Source organism: Microcaecilia unicolor, chromosome 5 (assembly GCF_901765095.1).
Source record: "Microcaecilia unicolor chromosome 5, aMicUni1.1, whole genome shotgun sequence".
Classification (NCBI taxonomy): domain Eukaryota; kingdom Metazoa; phylum Chordata; class Amphibia; order Gymnophiona; family Siphonopidae; genus Microcaecilia; species Microcaecilia unicolor.
Window position 1 is genome coordinate 150,732,150 of NC_044035.1, and position 20,288 is coordinate 150,752,437.

At 42.6% G+C, this 20,288-nt stretch overlaps 1 protein-coding gene across 1 annotated transcript in view; it reads left to right on the forward strand.

Moving 5' to 3' along the window:
- Window positions 1-20,288, forward strand: part of CDH23 (cadherin related 23) — a 1,475,307-nt gene that overhangs the window by 1,357,295 nt on the left and 97,724 nt on the right. The window contains exons 48-51 of the mRNA XM_030204991.1: window positions 2,215-2,384; window positions 7,156-7,293; window positions 8,374-8,493; window positions 11,257-11,434. Coding sequence (XP_030060851.1) covers window positions 2,215-2,384; window positions 7,156-7,293; window positions 8,374-8,493; window positions 11,257-11,434 — 606 coding nt within the window. The remainder of the gene's footprint in view (window positions 1-2,214; window positions 2,385-7,155; window positions 7,294-8,373; window positions 8,494-11,256; window positions 11,435-20,288) is intronic.

The following is a 20,288-nucleotide window of genomic DNA, read 5'->3' on the forward strand; positions in this document are numbered from 1 at the left end:
GTGCATTTTGAGCATTATGCCTTTTCCTCCCTCTCTTTCCTTTTCCTGATAATGTCGGTAGTTTTTGAATGCTAATTTCTATGGAGGTAATTTCAGAAAGCTGTAAAACATCTCTGAAAAGAGGAAAATGGCTGTTATAAAATAGAGTAATATAGGGAAGTACATATGCAGACAGGAGCATGCATGCTTTTATGAGTACTATACGTAGGCATTCCTACTTTGGACAGAGCAGGGATGAAGCTGTGAAGTGCATGAGTACTCGCACACAGCACATGCAGAAGCTGCATCTGCCATGGAACTGATAATCAATGCTGTGCAATTTCAAAAGACCATCATAAATGAAAGATAATAATGACTCAAAATGCTTCTAAAGCAGCGACCAGTGTGTCCTGAAGTGGTGGGACGTGTGTCACAAAAAAAATTTGGTATAGACTACAAGCATGGGCTTTCCTTAGAAACCATCTATCCTGCATGCTGGGGAGATCAGAGATCCTGGTTCTTGAAATCCCTATAACTAGTCCCTAGTTCCGCTTTCCAACTACCCCAATGATATAACTGCTGCCACCAGCCCCAAATGAAAATGTTGTAGGTCTGCTGTCAATAAAAAGTTCTGTTTGCTACATAGTTTCAGTAGCATATTTGCAGAGTTTTATGTTGCTCACAGTATCTGGCAATGAAGGGATTTTGTGTTGCTGTTACTGAGGTGACACCAGAATTTGAATATATGTTTCATATGAAGTAAGAAATCTGGGACAGATGTGTTGCATATAGCTTTCTGATATAGGATTGAATAGTTGGCAAATCCACACTAAACAATGTCAACAATGAGTCCTGGGGAACTGGGTTCGATTCCCACTGCAGGCACAGGCAGCTCCTTGTGACTCTGGGCAAGTCACTTAACCCTCCATTGCCCCAGGTACAAATAAGTACCTGTATATAATATGTAAGCCACATTGAACCTGCTATGAGTGGGGAAAGTGCGGGGTACAAATGTAAGAAAAAAAATATTTAGTTATTTTGTTCAGCTGTGAATTGTAAAGCAGAAAGGTTGAGAACCACTGTTATAAAGGTTTAATTATCAGTCCATAAATTTGTCTTTTGATTTGGCATTTGAAAACTTAATAGTGAAATGATTTTGTGAAGCAAGTTGTTGGAAAAAAAGTAAATTATACAGTAATACACATTAGGAGGTGAGGTAGTAAGAAAATGAAAAAACACAAGATAGTGACTCAGAGCTCAAGGGACTCTGACGCTCTGAGGTAGCTTGCATTAGGGTGCTCCCCTACCACCACCACTCAAATGTCCAGCATCTCTCCCTCCCTCTTTCAGTTCAGTGTCTTTCTCCTTCCCTTCCCACTCACTACTCCACACATCTGGCACTGCTCCTCCTATCTCCCCATCCCCCCTAGTCCTGTCAACTGTGTGCAAGTTGCCCGCAGCAGCAGTCTGAAAACAGCCTGCCTTTGCCCAGGCATCTCGCTTCCTCTGATCTCCTGATTTCCTTTGGATGGGACACAGCAGAGGGAAACCATGGGCAAAGGCAGCCTATCTTCAGGCTGCTGCTGCCGGTAATTCACATACAGTTTATTTGACTCTGGAGGGGGAAAGAGAACAAGGAGCAATGCCAGCTGGCAGGGAAGCAGTGCAGAGGGAGGAGAGAAAAAGACTGGGGTGGGAGGTGGGAAAAGGGGATAGATGGGGAAGAGAAAGCTTAACCATTAGACCAGGTGACATCAGATACTGGGGATTGTAGCTCCCTTTATCGATAATGCCCTGAGCCAGTGTCTCACTGGGTCTAATGGTTAAGCCAGCCCTGCAGTGACTATACAACGAGAGGTGCCTGGGAGCCCCGGCAGTGCGATGTAGTAATAGAAAGTACAATGGAATAAACAGAGGAGTTTACTAAGTCAAGAGAAAAGCCGGCACAAAATAATATGATTTTTGGGCACTAAGCATAGTTTCTGAACTGATATCTTCCAGATATGCTAAAAATATGAAAGTTTCTTTCTTCCAGCTCCCTTGTTTCAGTTGCTGCTATTATGTGCCTATTATCACTCCTCTCTCCTACTGTTCCCTACTTTGTTTCTTCTGCTATGATAATAGACAGAAACGGTCATATTCTAATCCTCATTTCCATGATTCTGAGAGTCAGTGATAGTAAAGCAATGACTTATGCTTTTGATTCTCCTGTGAAATTTGCTTTTTTTTTCTCAGGAAAGATCATTGCAAACAGAACAGTGGATTATGAACAGGTGCAGTGGCTGAATTTCACCATTAGGGCTTCCGATAATGGGTCTCCCCGGAAATCAGCTGAGGTCCCAGTGTACCTACAGATTGTGGATATCAATGACAACAATCCCATCTTCACACAAGCATCTTACCAGGTGAGGCTGGGACAACCCATGGAGAGTGCCGTGGCTTACCTAAGTAGCTAAGGTATTGTGAAAAAATGTAATAAAAAGAACATTTTTTTAACCATATTGGGCTGGAGCAGTTCTAAATCTGCAATCACCGAGGTGCATTCCCTTTTGCCTCCTGGAGATATGCTTTTATGTAGAGTAGCAATGAGTGATTAAACTTGAAATTCATCCAAACTAGGGACTCAGTTTAGTTCAAATTATATGACCCTAACTTGATTTCGCTTCTATTGAATCTGAGCCAGCTTGGCTTCTCTCACCAGAATGAAGATCTAATTGATAGTTTTGATTCAGCAAATTGAACTTGGAACAAAGATGATTAACTTGGCACATTCCACTTCTGTGGTTGCAGTGGACAATTACATTAGTTATAGCAGGTGCTCTCCCATTATAATGAACATAATTGCATGTGATATATAGTTTTGTAGAATACTATAAGCCCAAGTATGCATATAGACAGAAACAAATAGTCAATAGGCACCAAATTATTTACGTGGAAGGGAGCTCACAATCAACCTGTTTAATAAATGCTCTACTTCACTCTACTATTCCATCAATATACTCATTCAAGAAACAGTCCACTGAGTTTGGCAACCATAGTATTCTTAAAAGGATCTATCAGATCAGCGCACCTTCCCCTAATAAGGCTAAATGAGCCTAGCATATATCTGAAAAGGGGTGTAGCGCAATCCTCATCAATCCTTAAAGATATTTACTCCAATTTTTTCCGTTTTAATTTTAAACAACTTTTATATTTTTTCTTTCAGTTATTTCACACAGCATTTTCTTAATATATTAAGGTACTTAGCTTTTAACTTTCAATTTAGCAGTTTTAGCTTTTCATTATATTCATAGACTGGAGACCTCCAGTCTATGAATATAATGAAAAGCTAAAACTGCTAAATTGAAAGTTAAAAGCTAAGTACCTTAATATATTAAGAAAATGCTGTGTGAAATAACTGAAAGAAAAAATATAAAAGTTGTTTAAAATTAAAAACGGAAAAAATTGGAGTAAATATCTTTAAGGATTGATGAGGATTGCGCTACGCCCCTTTTCAGATATATGCTAGGCTCATTTAGCCTTATTATGGGAAGGTGCACTGATCTGATAGATCCTTTTAAGAACACTATAGTTCCCGAACTCAGTGGACTGTTTCTTGAATGAGTATATTGATGGAATAGTAGAATGAAGTATAGACAGAAACAGGCATATCCAAGATAGGATGTATTCAGTTAGCAAGGTATTTTACAAAAGGCTTGCTGAACATAATGACTTTTGTAAAATATCTGTAAGACTGCAGGAAATAAACGTCTGTGGCTACATATACAGAAGGATCAGTTATTTTACAAAAAAATACTTCTATAAAAAGAGCAGGATCACTTTTGTCTCTGTACCTGTACCAATTTTGCAGCCTACAAATGTAAGCGCCTGCATTTATACATCTAAGTATAAGTAAGCAGCTTTCTTAAAAACTGTAAGTCCAGGAAGAGCCAATTCAGGAGAAGTTTTGAGGTGGTTTTTAATACTGGAGAAATAAATGCAATTTCCCCCCCCCCCCCCCCCCCCAATAATCACTGGTGCAAAATGTAGGATCATGAGTTTAAAAAGGGGGAGACCAACACTTCCACAAAGTAAGCAGTGGAGAACCACAGAGGTGGAGGTGATAAAGCAGCAGGATGACACAAATGGCGATGCAAAGTGACTTTAATATATAAACCACATTCCTAAGCAGAATTTGATAAAAATCCACAGTTCCAGAGAAATCCAGACTTGACTCAAGTTCCACAATTCCAGACTTAGACTTGACTCAACACAGGCCGCGTTTCAGCTTCATAGCCTTCCTCAGGAGTCCTCATATATATATTGTGAAAAGTTCGAGGACATAGAGTGAAAATGGCCAGGGAAGGGGAGAGAAGGGCTCCTTCGGGGTGCCCTGAGTCCACCCGTAGGGGTGGTCGCCGTAGATTCCAGTCCCCAAGGATCCAGCATGTTAGGGACAGCAGTTGGTCACCTTCCTCCGAGAAATAGTGAGAGCCAAAGACTACAATTCCCAGCAGCCCTTAAGGGAGACAGAGTAGAGCCAGGGACTACCCTTCCCAGCAGCCCCTGAGGGAGACACCAAGTAGAGCCAGGGACTACAATTCGAGCAGCCCCTGAGGGAGACACAGAGTAGAGCAAGTAAGAATTATTCACACTACCAGTCCCAGAGGGCTAAGGGGAAGGAGGAGACTCTGAGTAAGTTCAATCAGGGGAATGAAGAGCAGCTGGGAGGGGGCAAGGTAGAAGAATCCATGGATTGGCAAGCAGGGGACGGAGAGGAGAAAGAGAGAGAGGAGAGCCTGGAAGAGGAGCCCATGGATAACTCAGCTCTTGCCATAGCTAAAGGTAGAGAGTTAAGAGGGCAGATGGCAGCCTGGTTCTCTGGCTTGATGCAGGGGGGCAGAAGGTGGCTGCATCAGAGGAGGAATTAAGGAACAAATGTTTCAACCAGGGTCAAGTAGGAGGTTGTCAAGAGTTGGTGTGACAGTGAAAGGGTGGGACCCTTGCATTCCCCTGGCCTGGTAATAGATGGACGGGGTGGGGTGGGGGGGGAAAGGTTGAAGCAGAAAAGTGAACTGTTTAAATTGGGGTTTGTGCTGTGATAAAAGTGAACTATTTAAATTGGGGGTTTGTGCTGCAACACTGACTCTCTCCCTAATCAGGAAAGTTGAAGGAACCTGAGAGAAAAGGGGGGGAGAAGTGCGCACAGAGACTCTCCTTCCCTTCTGTAGGAAAGGAGAAGGGAGAGAGAGAGGGATTTTCAGAGGGAGTTTGAAGCTGAGTGGGGGAAGTGGTGGTGGAATCCGGGACGCACTGGGGGGGCCACACCCACCTAGGAGTCTTAGTCCCAAGCAGGGGACTGCTTAGGGGGAAACCTCCAGACTGTAAAAGCGAAGAGGTTGCGCGGGATAGCCTTGGCTGTGGATTACAATATAGCTCTCCCCTACACACCCACACACACACACACACACACAAAAGATGAAAGAAACTATAAAGAAATATAAAAATATGTATGAAAAAAAGAATGCAAAAAGACGTGAAAATCAAGTGTAGAGAAAGTAAGAATGGTAGAGACATTAAAAATGAAACGCATTGGTAAATTCAAGAGCAGAGAGAAGAAAAATATTGATAACAACTGTAAAAGAAAAATGTGAATGTGATGTGGCTTGATATCTATTAAATATGTGAAGTAAATGATGTAATTATGACACAGTATCTGTTAGACTGGTGCAATGAAAGTGACAAAGTGTGAACGCAATGCATTAAGTCAAAAGAAATAGAATGTACAGGATACATACCTGCTGGTGGACCATAAGAGAAAGAAAACCAGTAAACATATAGGCTAAGATACCTAAAAAATAATTTAAGCATATATAATAATCAGCAAACAAAGGCTTTTGTTTGATGCTCTATTAGTGCATTTTGTCTCAGTCCTATGCTTACCTTTGGAAACGCATCATGTGATGTTTCATATCTTAGAGCCTCAAATTAGTACATTAGGCGGCATCAGATTAAAGTACAATATGTACTCCAATGGAGCACCAGTGCCTTAATTTTAAGGCAATGGTGACACTTTAGTGTCTTTGATGGTTATATGTGCTTCAATTATTTTTTAGGTATTTTAGCCTATCCCCCCAATATTCAGCTGGCATCGTCAGCGTTTTTTAAACGCTGATCATCACCGGCTAAATTATCCCCCAATATTCAGTGCCAGGGCCATGTCCGGGCACCGGTACTGAATATTGGGGGATAATTTTGGATAGGCAGGCTGCTGGTGCTTATGCAGGCCCAGACAATATTCAATCAAACCCGCATAAGAAAGTTATGCAGTCCCAGACTGAATATCGGGCTGGGACCCACACCAAAAAAAAAAAAGTTTATTTTCCCCCACCCATAGCACTCGACAACAGCCCTCCAGGGCACCCCTCCCCAACAACATCTCCGCTCTGCCCCCTCCCCGGGCAGCCCCCTCCAACAACATCATCCCCCCAGCAGCAGCCCCATCCCACCCCCTCTCCCCGTCAGGATAGGACCCTCCCAGGGGCCTACCTGACCTCCCTGGTGGTCCAGTGGTGTGTTGGGGGCAGGAGAGAACTCCCCTTGCTCCTGCTCCTACTGGTAGCTTCTTGAGAATGGCTGCCGTGACATCTCGCAGCCACCTTGCAGTACTTCAAGAGGTCACAGCAGTCATTTTCAAGAAGTTGCCACTAGGGGCAGGAGCAAGTACATTTAAAACAAATAGGAGAAAATATTTTTTCACTTGCATTGTTAACTTCTTTGGAGGATATGTAAAAGCAGTTATTATAGCTGTGTTTTAAAAAGGCTTGGACAAATTCCCGGAGGAAAAGCCCATTAGGTAGACTTAGGGGAAAGCTGCTTGCTTCTCATTCCTGGGGAATTTTTTCTGCCCTTTGGGATCTTGCCAAGTACTTGTGATCAGGATTGATCAGTGACAGGCAGCCATGAAAGGCAGGAGTGAGGGTGATGTACTCACAGTAATAAACAGGGAGACTGAGTGGACCAAGTGGTGCTTATCTATCAACATATTCAATGATTTTCTGACTTCTAGACTGGGCATTTCATCAGCCATTCCACCCCATCACTAAGTTCCAGGGAAAGTGTTCTAGTATTATTATTGCTTAAGTATAGAACAATGCAGAATTCCTATGCTCAGCTCTTTCAACCTTTTGTTTGCAGAGGCCTGTCTTCGAGGACATCCCACTGGGTACAATTGTTCTTAAGATCACAGCTACTGATGCTGATTCAGGACGTTATGCACTTATCCAGTACAGCCTGGTGGATGGAGAGGGCAAGTTTGGAATAAATCCCAGCACGGTAAAAGTCTTTGAATAGGGTGGGGGGAGGAAATCTTTTTTTTTTGTAAAGAACATATTTTCAGTTGTCCAAAAAAGAGAGATGAGCGGTGATCAACAAGATGACCTGATACAGAAGAAGTAGAAATAGGAAGGTGTAGGAAATTGGAGCCCGTGGAACATCAGTATGGCATGCAAAAAATGATTTACTGGAACCCATATTTTTGTATGCCATCCTGGTGTTTTGCAGTCTCCTGTTTCCTAAGCTTTGTTGTTCCTGGTTCTTCTGTGCCAGCTCATCTTGTTGAACAAAGAGCACATTTTTAGCCAGGAGCATTTTAAATTAGGACAAAGAAAGCAAAACGTTTGAAAGTCCCAGCAGCCATCTTCCCTTCATCTGGGAGAAATGGAAACCAAAAGGATTAATTTCCAAGTATAGGGTCACCAGCATGGTTGTGTGGGATTGATCTATCCACACCTGAAGAAATGTCGCTGTGATCTTGGCAATTCATGTATGACACTGTCTTTTGATGCTTGTGTTGGTCTAAGGAAAGATATTTGCAGACTGCAAAGGGTTCTCCAGTACAAGGCCGAAAAGAGGGGGGCAGGGGGTGCAAGCTTCCCCGGGCCCAGCCTCCAAGGGGGGGCCTAGCACTGGGGTCTGTCTCTCTACTGCTCCTGTGTGTCGGGACCCGGGTGATTGAGAGTGACAGACCGAGGGATGGGCAGATGTAGGAAAGTAGGGGGCAGGGGCGGTATCGGCCCAAGTGAGGGGGTTGGCAGCAGTGGCCTGAGTGGGGGGGGGGGGGCAGTGGTTGCAGAGTCCCTGCCCTGGGCCCGGCTCTGTCTTTCGGCAGCCCTGCTCCAGTACCAGTACAGCTAATCGAATAGAACCCTGCTTGTACTACTCATAGACAATGGCTAACAGATACATTCTGGTTCATTGACATACATCTGTTATTAACTGTACTCCTTTCTTCAACTGGAGTGATGCCAACAGTCCAAAAAATGTAAGAGTGCACATCAATAGAGAGAGCAGAAATACAAAAATAGGGGAAAAAACCCCTGTGATTTTCTGATGTTGTGTTCTCCTGTAACCCAGGGAGATATTTACATTCTGTCAATGCTGGACCGAGAAAAGAAAGATTTCTATACACTGACTGCTATTGCCAGAGATAACCCAGGGGACATTGCCAACAACCGCCGTGAGAACTCTGTGCAGGTGAGGTCTCAGAACCACTGTACTGCATCTATGATGTGTAACTTTATTTGATTTTGATTATGTGTCTGCGTAAATACCCTTTATTCTCTTAAAAAATACATGAAAGAATATTTTTACTGCTTATTTGGGTGAAGCATACATGGCATTAGATCTCACTGAAGTTAAACAAGAAACATTTAAAGGATAGCTGTGGAAAGTCTTGTGTCAATATTAAAAGCCACTTAATATCGACACAGGACACAGGACTTATGGTCAGCATTAGGGGCTCAGGTATTCATAAAGTTCTTTCTTAAAAAAGAAATTTCCTGTCAGCAAATGGATACATTTTGACCATATAATTTGATATAGGGCCATTAACTACAAAGATGTGTTTCTTGTACTTCGATGCTTATAAAATATTGTACCTCTAAACCGGTGTACTGATCCCAGAACCATTCCAGGATACTATCTGGAATACCTCCATTATTTCACTAGAATTAAAAGTAATCTTTCAGATTCCTTGTTTTCTCCTTATCTATGTTAGGCTCCCTTTCCTTCCCAAACCTCTGCTCCTAAGAGTAAAAAATGATAGTATGCTTAACCTTTACTTAAAACTGTAGTTTCACATACTTCTCAACAAACTGCCTCTCCCACCTTCCCTTTCTCTCCCATCCCTAAGAATCCCAATAAATCCCCCCATCCCCTTCATACTAACAATCATCCATTTAAGTAGAAATCACGTAGCTTAGTGCAGTGACAACACCACCATAGACCGTAAATCATTTTTTCCCATTCACAAAGCCACCATTCAGTTCGCCGCATTCGCAATCCCCCTCTCTCACGCACTCCAACGTCCACAGTATTTTGAATTGTCTAAAAGTAATCCAAACTGAATTCACGTTCAGCAGCTAGAATCGTATTCCAATATATGTCCCTACGTATCTTTACAAACATCACAGTTAGAATGGGCTCTATCTGTAGGCGCAGTTCAAATTCTGGGTAGTCCCTATCTTGCCAAAATCTATGATCCCCCTAATTGTATAAAAGTCGCCAAAAACTGAGCATGCAATTTTGGGAGTGCGCCCAATTTGTGTGCGCAATTTAAGTGAATAACAAGCCAATTAGTGCCAATAATTGTTTTTTTTTAACAAAATTATTGGCACAAATTAGCTTTAATAGGTATTTACGTGTGTACATTTTGTATACGCAGCCTAAAAAAAAGGGTGCAGAAATAGAAGGATCATGGGCATTTTGGGGAAGAGTGTAGGTATGGTTTTGAGTTACATGTGTAACTGGGGCATCGCGTGTAAATTTAGGTGCAGTTATTTGCACCACGGTTTTGTTGGTGCAAATGGCAGTACCTAAATTTACATGTAACCCCAGCACCTAAGCACTATTCTATAAATCATGCCTAATTTTAAATGTGGCTTATAGAATAGAGCTCTTTTTTTTATCAAACAACACAGGTGCTAGCATCTAATAGCTTCATGACCCATTCCACTGCCTTTCTAGCCTTCTGAAATACATGTTTCCCTCACTCTTAAATAGAGAATTGCCCAGTATTGCAACTTAAAGCAACTTAAAGCACACCTTCTTGTCTACCAGAGATTTGCATTCCTCTGTGTATTCTATATGCTTTGCTGAAAACAACATCAAATAGTCCTGGAATGACCAGATGTTGTTGTTGTTGTTATATTGAAATCCGCTCCGAACTCTAAAAACTTTCAACACAATTTCCTTATGCATGAAGTTCAAAATTAATGCAATAACAATGCATGGCCTAGCCATAGAGTATTGTCTTCCTGCCCAGTTGATATGCTCTTTCAATTCCCAGTATGCTCCAGGTGTGGCTCAATGTTAATTGATCCACAAGGCATTCCTCTAGAAAGCTACCTAATTTCACCCCATCAATCGACTCAGGAAACCCAATTATTCAAATATTATTACATCATGATCTGTTTTTCAGGTCATCAAGCTTCTAGTCTATTCTTTATATTGTGAGTTGGGCCCTGCTCACGGAGATCTCCTTAGTGGAAATTCTCTGTTCCACCTCAGTTACTCTCCCTCTGATTGTAGTTAAGGCAGAGATGATATCAGTGAGTTGCAGAGATGCTAAGTTACCCAGTTCTAGGCTGGAGATTTTGGGACTGCCCTGGATTTCTGACCACCCCATCCTGGTGCATTATGGGACTTGCAGCACTGATTTCAATGGGCAAGATCACGCACTTCAAATCACACACTAATTTTGGATGCAAGTTCAAAACCAGGATTGGCCAAAAAGTCTCCAGCCTGGAACCGGATAATTTGGCATTTGTGGAGTTGCTCCAATATTTTACTTAGTTTACTGTCCAGAGCCTGCATCACTATTTCTGTCACTTGTTGCACAATCAACTCACTCATTTTGGGACCCAATACCATGTTCGCTGCTTCACAGTAGAAATTAGGCTTGTGGATTATCACTGTTTGGATGTTCTCTACTTCCAAAAAAAAAAAAAAATATCTAACATCTTCCTAAATGTAGAGGCTGGAATTACTGTGTTCGAAAATATATTTTCTTCAGTCTACAAACTAAGGTGGTGTTATTTTGATATGCAAAACCAAAAATGTAACAGAGCTTGTGGGATGCGCCCTTTCTTGTGAATATGGGGAATTGCGCTCTAATATATTTATAAAGAGCTTGTAGGTTCTGACTGATTATAAACTGCAGGGCCAGACTTTGGAAGAGAATTACAGATGAAACTGCATAACATTTGTTCAGATACCTCTGCTTGGCTTGTTTTAAAGGTACTGGTCACAGTTCTGGACATCAATGACTGCAGACCCCAATTTGCTAAAACCCAGTTCAGCACCAGTGTTTATGAGAATGAACCTGAAGGGACCTCTGTCATCACTCTGATAGCCACAGACCCAGACGAAGGTGACAATGGGGTGGTGACTTATAACATTGAGGGTCCAGGAGCTGGTACGTTACTATTCTACTCAATACTTAATTTGTGAACAGGAAATAAAATCTGAGAAAAATAAACCTGTGGTATATCTTGTACTGTCCTGTGTATGTTGACAGGAATATGCAAACACAGTAAGAGGTATTATCAGCAGTGGTGTCAGTGGCGTAGCTACAGGTGGGCCCAGGTGGGCACAAGCCCACCCATTCATGCTTCAGGCCCAGCCAGTCTAGTGGCCCATAATACCCCCAAAACACCTCAGTGGCAGCACCTCATTCCCCTCTCTCCCCCTTCTTTGCTCATGGCCCGGCATCTGTCCCTCTCTCTTTCTCTCCCTCTCTCAGAACCCCCTGCCTTCCCGATCTACCTCAGAGCCCAGTTCCTATAGGTAACCTGCAGGCTTCCCTCCATGGCATCCCCACCACTGAAGAAACAGGAATTATCAAGGGCAGGACACACAGAGGGGAGCCTGCAGGGCCAGCGCAGCTTGCCTATAAGAATTGTTTCTGGTGACAGCTCTGAGGTAGACCGGAGGGTGGGTTGGGAATTTCAGAGAGACAAGCAGATGCTGGACCACAGGTGGAGGGGGAGGGGGGGAGGGGCAGATGCTGGAGGGGTGGAAGAAAGGGAGAAGCATGAAGACTTGTGACTGGGGTAGGTGGATGAAAAGGAAAAGAGAGGGACAGATGGATGCAGGGGCAGAGGGGAAGATTTAAAATACTGTATTGTATATATGTACGGCAAACTGTAGTGTGTATATGTGTGGAGGTAGGGGTGTAAGTGGGAAGAGCCCACCCAGGCTAACTCTGGGCCCACCTAAAATGGCAGGTCTGGCTATGCCCCTGAGTGGCATAGCTAGGTGGGGCGCCAGAGGTTTGACTGCTTCCCCAAACGGACTTCAGACGGCGATAGCACCTATTTTTTAGGTGGTCCATCGCACCTACACAATGCATACACATGCCTATCTGCTCCCCCTGGCGTCACAACCTGGCTATGCTTCTGATTATCAGAGGCAACTTTCAAACAAATCTGCACCTACAATTTGTGTAGGTAATTTTTCTGTGAAAACTTGACAAGTATGCTTCTGGAAATCCTTGTCAGAGCATTTTCTGCCCCAACCTTGCCCCCCAGGAACACACTTCTCCAATACATATGTATACATATATAACTGCATGTGTGTATGTAGTGGACCATTTTCCATTTCTATGCATAAAACACTATTTGATAGATTCACCAACAAAGGTGTGTTGCTTTCATAGAAGACACTGAGGGGCCCTTTTACTAAGTTAGCATGTAGGTACCTATGCACGTCCAATACGCATAAATTTGGAACTATGCCTGGCTACTGCGTGCCCCAGACGGTAATTCCAATTTTTATGCACATCCGATACATGCAGCAGAAAATATTTTTTATTTTCTACCGCGTGGCGCTAACCGGGTGGTAATCAGCAGTGTACACGCGCTGACGATTACCGCCCGGTTAACGTGTGAGACCTTACCGCTAAGTCATTAGGTGACGGTAAAGTCTCAGGCCCAAAATGGATGCGCCAATTTTTATTTTGCCACACATCCATTTTCGACCAAAAAAAAGGTCTTTTTTTGCAGGCGCACTGAAAAATGGATCTGTGCGCGTCCAAAATACACGTCTACACCAGCGTAGGCCATTTTTCGGCACACCTTACTAAAAGGGCCCCTGAGAGTAAAATTATACTGAACTGACTGACTGAGAATGATCACCTAAGTATGCAAATAATATTCTATGTTCTAAAATCTGTCTCAGTTCTAGGAGAAAATGAGGTTATTCTGGAACTTCAGGCCTTTGTGATGTTTGTGCTTTTCAGATGTTATACAAAGTTCTGGTGCAGAGATTCTTCCCTCTCAAACTAACCATCATTGCTTGAAGTAGTTTTATAATCTCAGTTGTGTTAAGCACCTCCAATGTGTGCATGAGCAGGGACAATTTGTTTGTTACAATAGTGCTGCATTAAAAGGTACCTATGTGATGTGTGCACTGGTTGAAATTCTGCAGTAACTTTATGATATTTCATACTGCTGTAATGTTCTCGTGGTTCTGTGATTCACATTACTCTGTATGTTTCCTATCTATCCGTGCTTTTTCAGTAGCTGGAGGGAATTTGTGGAACTCCTTGCCAGGTTATTTAAGACTTTGTGCTGATTACAAACAATTTAAGAAATTGAAAGCTTTATTTTGTTCAAGCTTTTGTGGATTAAGCTTGTCTCTGGCAGATTTTCCATGTTTTGCTCTGTATTGTTTTGTGTTGACTAAGCTCAATGATTTTATGTGATTGTTTTATTTGTTATAGTTTTATTATGAATGTTTTTTATATTGTAACCCGGTATGAATTTAAAGCGAGATATACATTTTTGAAATAAATAAAATATGTTGTTGGGGTTAAAAAGTCAACTAGCTCAAGGTATTTGAAAATACCTGACTGTTGAATATACCGTACCCTGAAATATCTTGGGTCAGTATTCAGTTAGTTTTATTTGTTCACCGGCAGATGTTGAGGACTAAATTCTATAAATGGCACCTATAAAATCAGCGCTGAAAAAGATAGCACTTAGTGCTATTTTATAAACGGCGCTTAAATTTAGGCACGGTTTATAGAATAGTTCTTAGCGCCGGGAACTGCAACTGCATTTAGGCCTAAACTAGGCAGGGATCCCCATTATTCTATAAAATTGCGCATAAATTATGGGAATGTCCCCGATCCTCCCATGACCTTCCCATGGCCACGCCCCCTTTTTTGGACCCACACCTAAACGTATGCGTGCAAATTTTAATTAAATCTAGTTAGCACCAATAATTGCTTGTTAAGCCAATTATCAGTGCTAATTGGCTTATTATTCAATTAAATTGCATGCGTAAATTGGGTACATACCTAAATTTGCACATACAATTTTTAGTGACTTTTATAGAATTTGGGGGTGGATATACAAACCCAGTATCCTTGTATTTTTAAGGGTTGCCCCCTCATTCTATAAAGTGAGCACCTAAATATACATTTCATTTGCATGCTCAGATATTACAGATTCACATGTAAGTGCTATTTGGGCACTAAGTAGGATTCTATAATAGAACATAAGAACATAAGAGTGGCCATACTGGGTCAGGTCAATAGCCCTTCAGCAGTGGCCAATCCAGGTCACAAGTACCTGGCAGAAACCCAATTATTAGCAACATTCCATGCTACCAATCTCAGGGCAAGCAATCGCTTCTCCATGTCTGTCTCAATAGCAGAATATGGACTTTTCCTCCAGGAACTTGTCCAAACCTTTGCTAAACCCAGATACGCTAACCGCTGTTACTACATCCTCTGGCAAAGAGTTCCAGAGCTTAACTATTCGTTGAGTGAAAAAATATTTCCTCCTATTTGTTTTCCAAGTATTTCAATATAACTTCCTTGAGTGTCCCCTAGTCTTTGTACTTTTGGAGCGAGTAAAAACTTCACTTACTTCTACTTATTCCACGCCACTCAGGATTTTGTAGACCTCAATCTTACGCAAATTAAAGGAAGAGTTCACATGGGTGGGGCATAGGCACTCTCTCAGTTGCCTACTTGTTATAGAATAGTGTCATTTACACATTAAAGTGTTGCATTTAGGTGCACACATTTACACCTGCCGTAGACATTGCATAAGTGGGTGTACCTAAATGTCAGTGGGTAAATGGCAACTTACGCTAGTATCCTATAATGGCATCTTGGTGCTCAGATCCCTGTATAGAATTCATGCTTAGCAGCCAGCATTCTGGGGCCTAACTTTTGACACCCTTTAGAGTAGGGGTGGGCAACCTGCAGCCCACCATTGAATTTTATGCGGCCTCTGAGACCATGGGACATATACACAGAAGACGTCACTACCCAGAGTTTTGGTGATTTTAAATACATTCTACAAGTATTTTCAGAATAGCCACTCTAGAAGTTTGTCTTTATCATTTGAGTTACATTTTTACTTACTTACTTACTTACTTACTTACTTATTTATCACAGAAGGTCTAGAGAGTTCTCTGCATTTCCGATTCCCTCTAGGGGTAGTACTAACATTCATGCAGCTCTCTGTGTATAAAGATTGTCCACCCTGGCTTTATAGAACTACACTCTGTACAGTTAGTGTTGGGATGAAAATACCTCTAAAGTAGCCCAACACTAAGGCGATACATTTGTAAAGTGGACACTAACATGTATGCACCAATCACACACGTAAATGATTAGAATAATGGCATAATTCCAAATGTCAATGGCAGAAGAGAGGGTCAAGATACACACGTAGGAACAAGCAGAAAAAGCATCAAGGGCTGTCAAGTATGGGACAATCAAGAGTCCTTTATTGGTAGACCTCCTAGGAAGTTGGTTCACATGTTAGATTTCTTCATTACACTGGATGCTGGCTTAAGTGTGCCACGGTTTTACTTTTTTATATTCTTCAGGAGTCCAGTTTGTTTTGACCCTGATGCAGGCATACTTGACGCTGAAACATGGCCTGTGTCAGGTCTACCAATAAAGGTCTCTTGATTGTCCCATACATAATTCTAAATGCCAAAATTACACCTAAGCGCTATACTGTAAATATGTGTGTATCTTTCATGGCACATATTTGGCAGGTGGAGGATGGATGAGACCCACACACATAACTTTTAGAATACTGTAAGTTATACCCATATCTCAGACATTTGGGTATGGACACTTACCCCAGGTGAGTCGCTGGCATATGTGCTCATAACCAAATTCCCGTCACATATTTCACCTGCTACATTAGTATTCTGTAAAGGAAAGTAGGTGCCTACTTTTCTTTATAGGATAGGTGCCACATAGACACCCTCTAGGTACCTAAATATAGATGCACTGTTATAGAATACCCTCCCCCACACACACACACACATTTATAAAATACCTACATAATATATATACTGTGGTAGGTGTAAATGTATGCAGGCTCGTTTTATCCATGATATCTGCAGCATTTGTGCTGGCGTTTTAGAAGACAGACACCTATGGAGATCATTCTGGCAAGGAGCCTGTTCTAGAAAGAAATGCAGGTGCTGCTTTCTTTTATAACATATATACTACTGTGACAGTGAAAATACAGGTCTATAAACTAGGCCCGAGCACTTACACCAGTCATAGAGCTGGCATAAGTGATACGCTTAAGTTTTGGTGATATGTGCGTAAGTATTTCATAAGTTAACCATGTAAGTATGAGTCTTATCCTTATTCCGCTCATATACCCACCTGTAAAATACACACTATCCAGCTTATAATCGAAAGAGAAAAACGCCTATATTGCGACCCAAATCGGGAGATGGGCGTCTTTCTCCCGTGGGCTCCCAAAACGGTATAATCGAAAGCCGATTTTGGGCGTCTCCAACTGCAATCCGTCGTGGAAACGGGTAAAGTTGATGGGGGCGTGTTGAAGGCAGAACTGGGGCGTGGTTATCGGCCGAGGAGAGATGGGCGTCTTTAGCTGATAATCGAAAAAAAAGGCGTTTTTACCGCGATTTTGGGTCACTTTTTTTGGACCCTTTTTTTTCACAAACAGGTCCCAAAAAAGTGCCCCAACTGACCAGATGACCACCGGAGGGAATCGGGGATGACCTCCCCGGACTCCCCCACTGGTCACTAACCCCCTCCCACCAAAAAAAACCCCACTTTACAAACTTTTTCCAGCCTCTATGCCAGCCTCAAATGCCATACCCACCTCTATGACAGCAGAATGTGTTCTATCCTGTGACAGCCTTTCCCTGGTTCTGATGTGGCTCTCAGGTGAGTGTGACACCTTTTCAGTTATGCGCACTGCAGAGTCACATCAGCAATGCATTGTGGTGGGTGTAGGGTATTGGGCTCCGTGATTCCACTAGCCTGTGGCAAATGCTCACGATGTTGGTAGTTGGTAGGCTCTACTCCCATGGTGCTTTTCCCCCTGCTTACTGGGTCAGAGTGTGCCCTGTTTTGTTTCCGGTAGTCAATGAGGTAGTGGCCATTTTTGTAAGCCAGTTTTAGATCCCTTTCATGTGTTAGCCACGTTACAGAACTTAGTTCTTCCCTTGAATGTGGCTGAAAGAGGGCATTGTACAGCATTCTGCCAGGTCTGACCTACTGCTCATCTCAGTACCAGGGAGACTCTTTGCCAGTGGGGCACAACCTCTGATCTGCAGTTAACTGTGAGTAAGCATGCTTATTCCAATAAAGGACATTTTTGGAGAGATTAGTCTTCAGGTGTCAACTGGTGTGCCAATGTTATATAGCAGCAACGAGTCCTAGAGGCCTGCGTGTATGCAGGTCCCTGGAGCACTTTTAGTGGGTACCGCAGTGCACTTCAGCCAGGCGGACCCAGGCCCATCCCCCCCCTACCTTTAACACTTGTGCTGGTAAATGGGAGGCCTGCAAAACCCACTGTACCCACATGTAGATGCCCCCTTCACCCCTAAGAGCTATGGTAGTGTCGTACATTTGTGGGTAGTGGGTTTTGGGGGAGGGGGGTTGGGTGCTCAGCACCCGTGGTAAGGGAGCTATGCATGTGGGAGCGTTGTCTGAAGTCCACCGCACTAACCTCTAGGGTGCCCAGTTGGTATCCTGGCATGTCAGGGGGGCGAGTGTACTACAAATCGTGGCCCCTCCCACGACCAAATGGCTCGGATTAGGACGTTTTTGAGCTGGGAGTTTTTAGTTTCCATTATCACTAAAAAAAAACAAACGCCCAGCTGAAAAACGTCCATTTTTTCGAAAATACGGTCTGTCCTGCCTCTTCAAGTACCCGTTTTCAGACATAGACACCCATGGACATAGGTGTTCGCGTTCGATTATGCCCCTCCACGTGTGATAAGCACATATTTAGTGACTAGAGCTAAATGCACATATATGCCATTATTTGAATGAGTTATGCACATAATTAGCTCATATTTTATATTTAAATATTTTTATTAAAGATATTAAAGAAATGTTTACATATTACAGTGGCATAATATGTATTGTTTGTAACATAATAACAAGCTTATTATAACATTGAATCAAAAAAATCATCCCTCCAAAAAAAAAAACAAAAAGAGTCAACCAAGGATAAATCCAAAAATGCAAAATATTGTGAACAGCAGAAACGATGGTGAGAGATCTGGATTCTTATGACCTCAGACCATTTAATAAAACAGTATAGTTAGTGTAAAGGGTGTAGTCTGGTAGTTTCATTTGGGGGGGGGGCAAAGGGTGTGGCTTCAAAAAAACACACACCCCGGACTAAAACACTGAGGACCCTGTTTACTAAGCAGCGTTATAGGTGCGTTAACGTTTTCAACGTGCATCAGCCATGTATGTGCCTACAATATCCCTATAGGCGCCTACACGGTTAGAGCGCAAGCTAAGTGTAGGCGCGCTAAAAACATTAATGTACCTTAGTAAACAGGGCCCTGAATATGAAGCCAGTATATCAAAGCAATGAACTTTTTTTTTGTTTGTTTGTTTGTTTGTTTAAACTGAAATGAGCCAGCACCAAGGGAAATTTCTCTCATTATGCCCCTCACATTCACATAAATTAGCAAGGGAAGAATGAACTTTCCTTAGGCCTGAAACAACACCATCTCCGGTTTCATCTCAGTATGAGCAATATAACCCCTCTCTAGCTGACATATTGGACCTGATATTCAGCTGATGGCAGTTAGTGTTTTGCTGACCACTCCTGGCTTTATTCCCGGATATTCACTGCCAAGCCATGTCCATGCTCCGGCATTGAATATCCAGGCATACGCGGCTGGATAAAACATAGCTTTAAGATACTGTGTTTGATGCGGTTATCCTAGCCACTTAAGTGCTTTATCCCCCTTACAACTCATCATACAAAAATATTCAAATTGTGATCACCACCTCAGGAGCAGCACAAGCTTAAAGCAGACAGGTTTGTTTGCCCCAGAGCCAGACACTTTATGAAATAGCGCAAAAGCCTGAAAAAAGACACTCAAAACATATACAGAAAATGTAACACACCATAACAGCCCTAACCTACTTATGAAAGGATAGCGCTATAAGCCCTAGAGCACCAATATACCTGCTAGTGGGAAACTGGAACAATCTGAACTGTTACACATTCCTACATAAGTACATAAGTACATAAGTAGTGCCATACTGGGAAAGACCAAAGGTCCATCTAGCCCAGCATCCTGTCACCGACAGTGGCCAATCCAGGTCAAGGGCACCTGGCACGCTCCCCAAACGTAAAAACATTCCAGACAAGTTATACCTAAAAATGAGGAATTTTTCCAGTCCATTTAATAGCGGTCTATGGACTTGTCCTTTAGGAATCTATCTAACCCCTTTTTAAACTCCGTCAAGCTAACCGCCCGTACCACGTTCTCCGGCAATGAATTCCAGAGTCTAATTACACGTTGGGTGAAGAAAATTTTCTCCGATTCGTTTTAAATTTACCACACTGTAGCTTCAACTCATGCCCTCTAGTCCTAGTATTTTTGGATAGCGTGAACAGTCGCTTCACATCCACCCGATCCATTCCACTCATTATTTTATACACTTCTATCATATCTCCCCTCAGCCGTCTCTTCTCCAAGCTGAAAAGCCCTAGCCTTCTCAGCCTCTCTTCATAGGAAAGTCGTCCCATCCCCACTATCATTTTCGTCGCCCTTCGCTGTACCTTTTCCAATTCTACTATATCTTTTTTGAGATACGGAGACCAGTACTGAACACAATACTCCAGGTGCGGTCGCACCATGGAGCGATACAACGGCATTATAACATCCGCACACCTGGACTCCATACCCTTCTTAATAACACCCAACATTCTATTCGCTTTCCTAGCCGCAGCAGCACACTGAGCAGAAGGTTTCAGCGTATCATCGACGACGACACC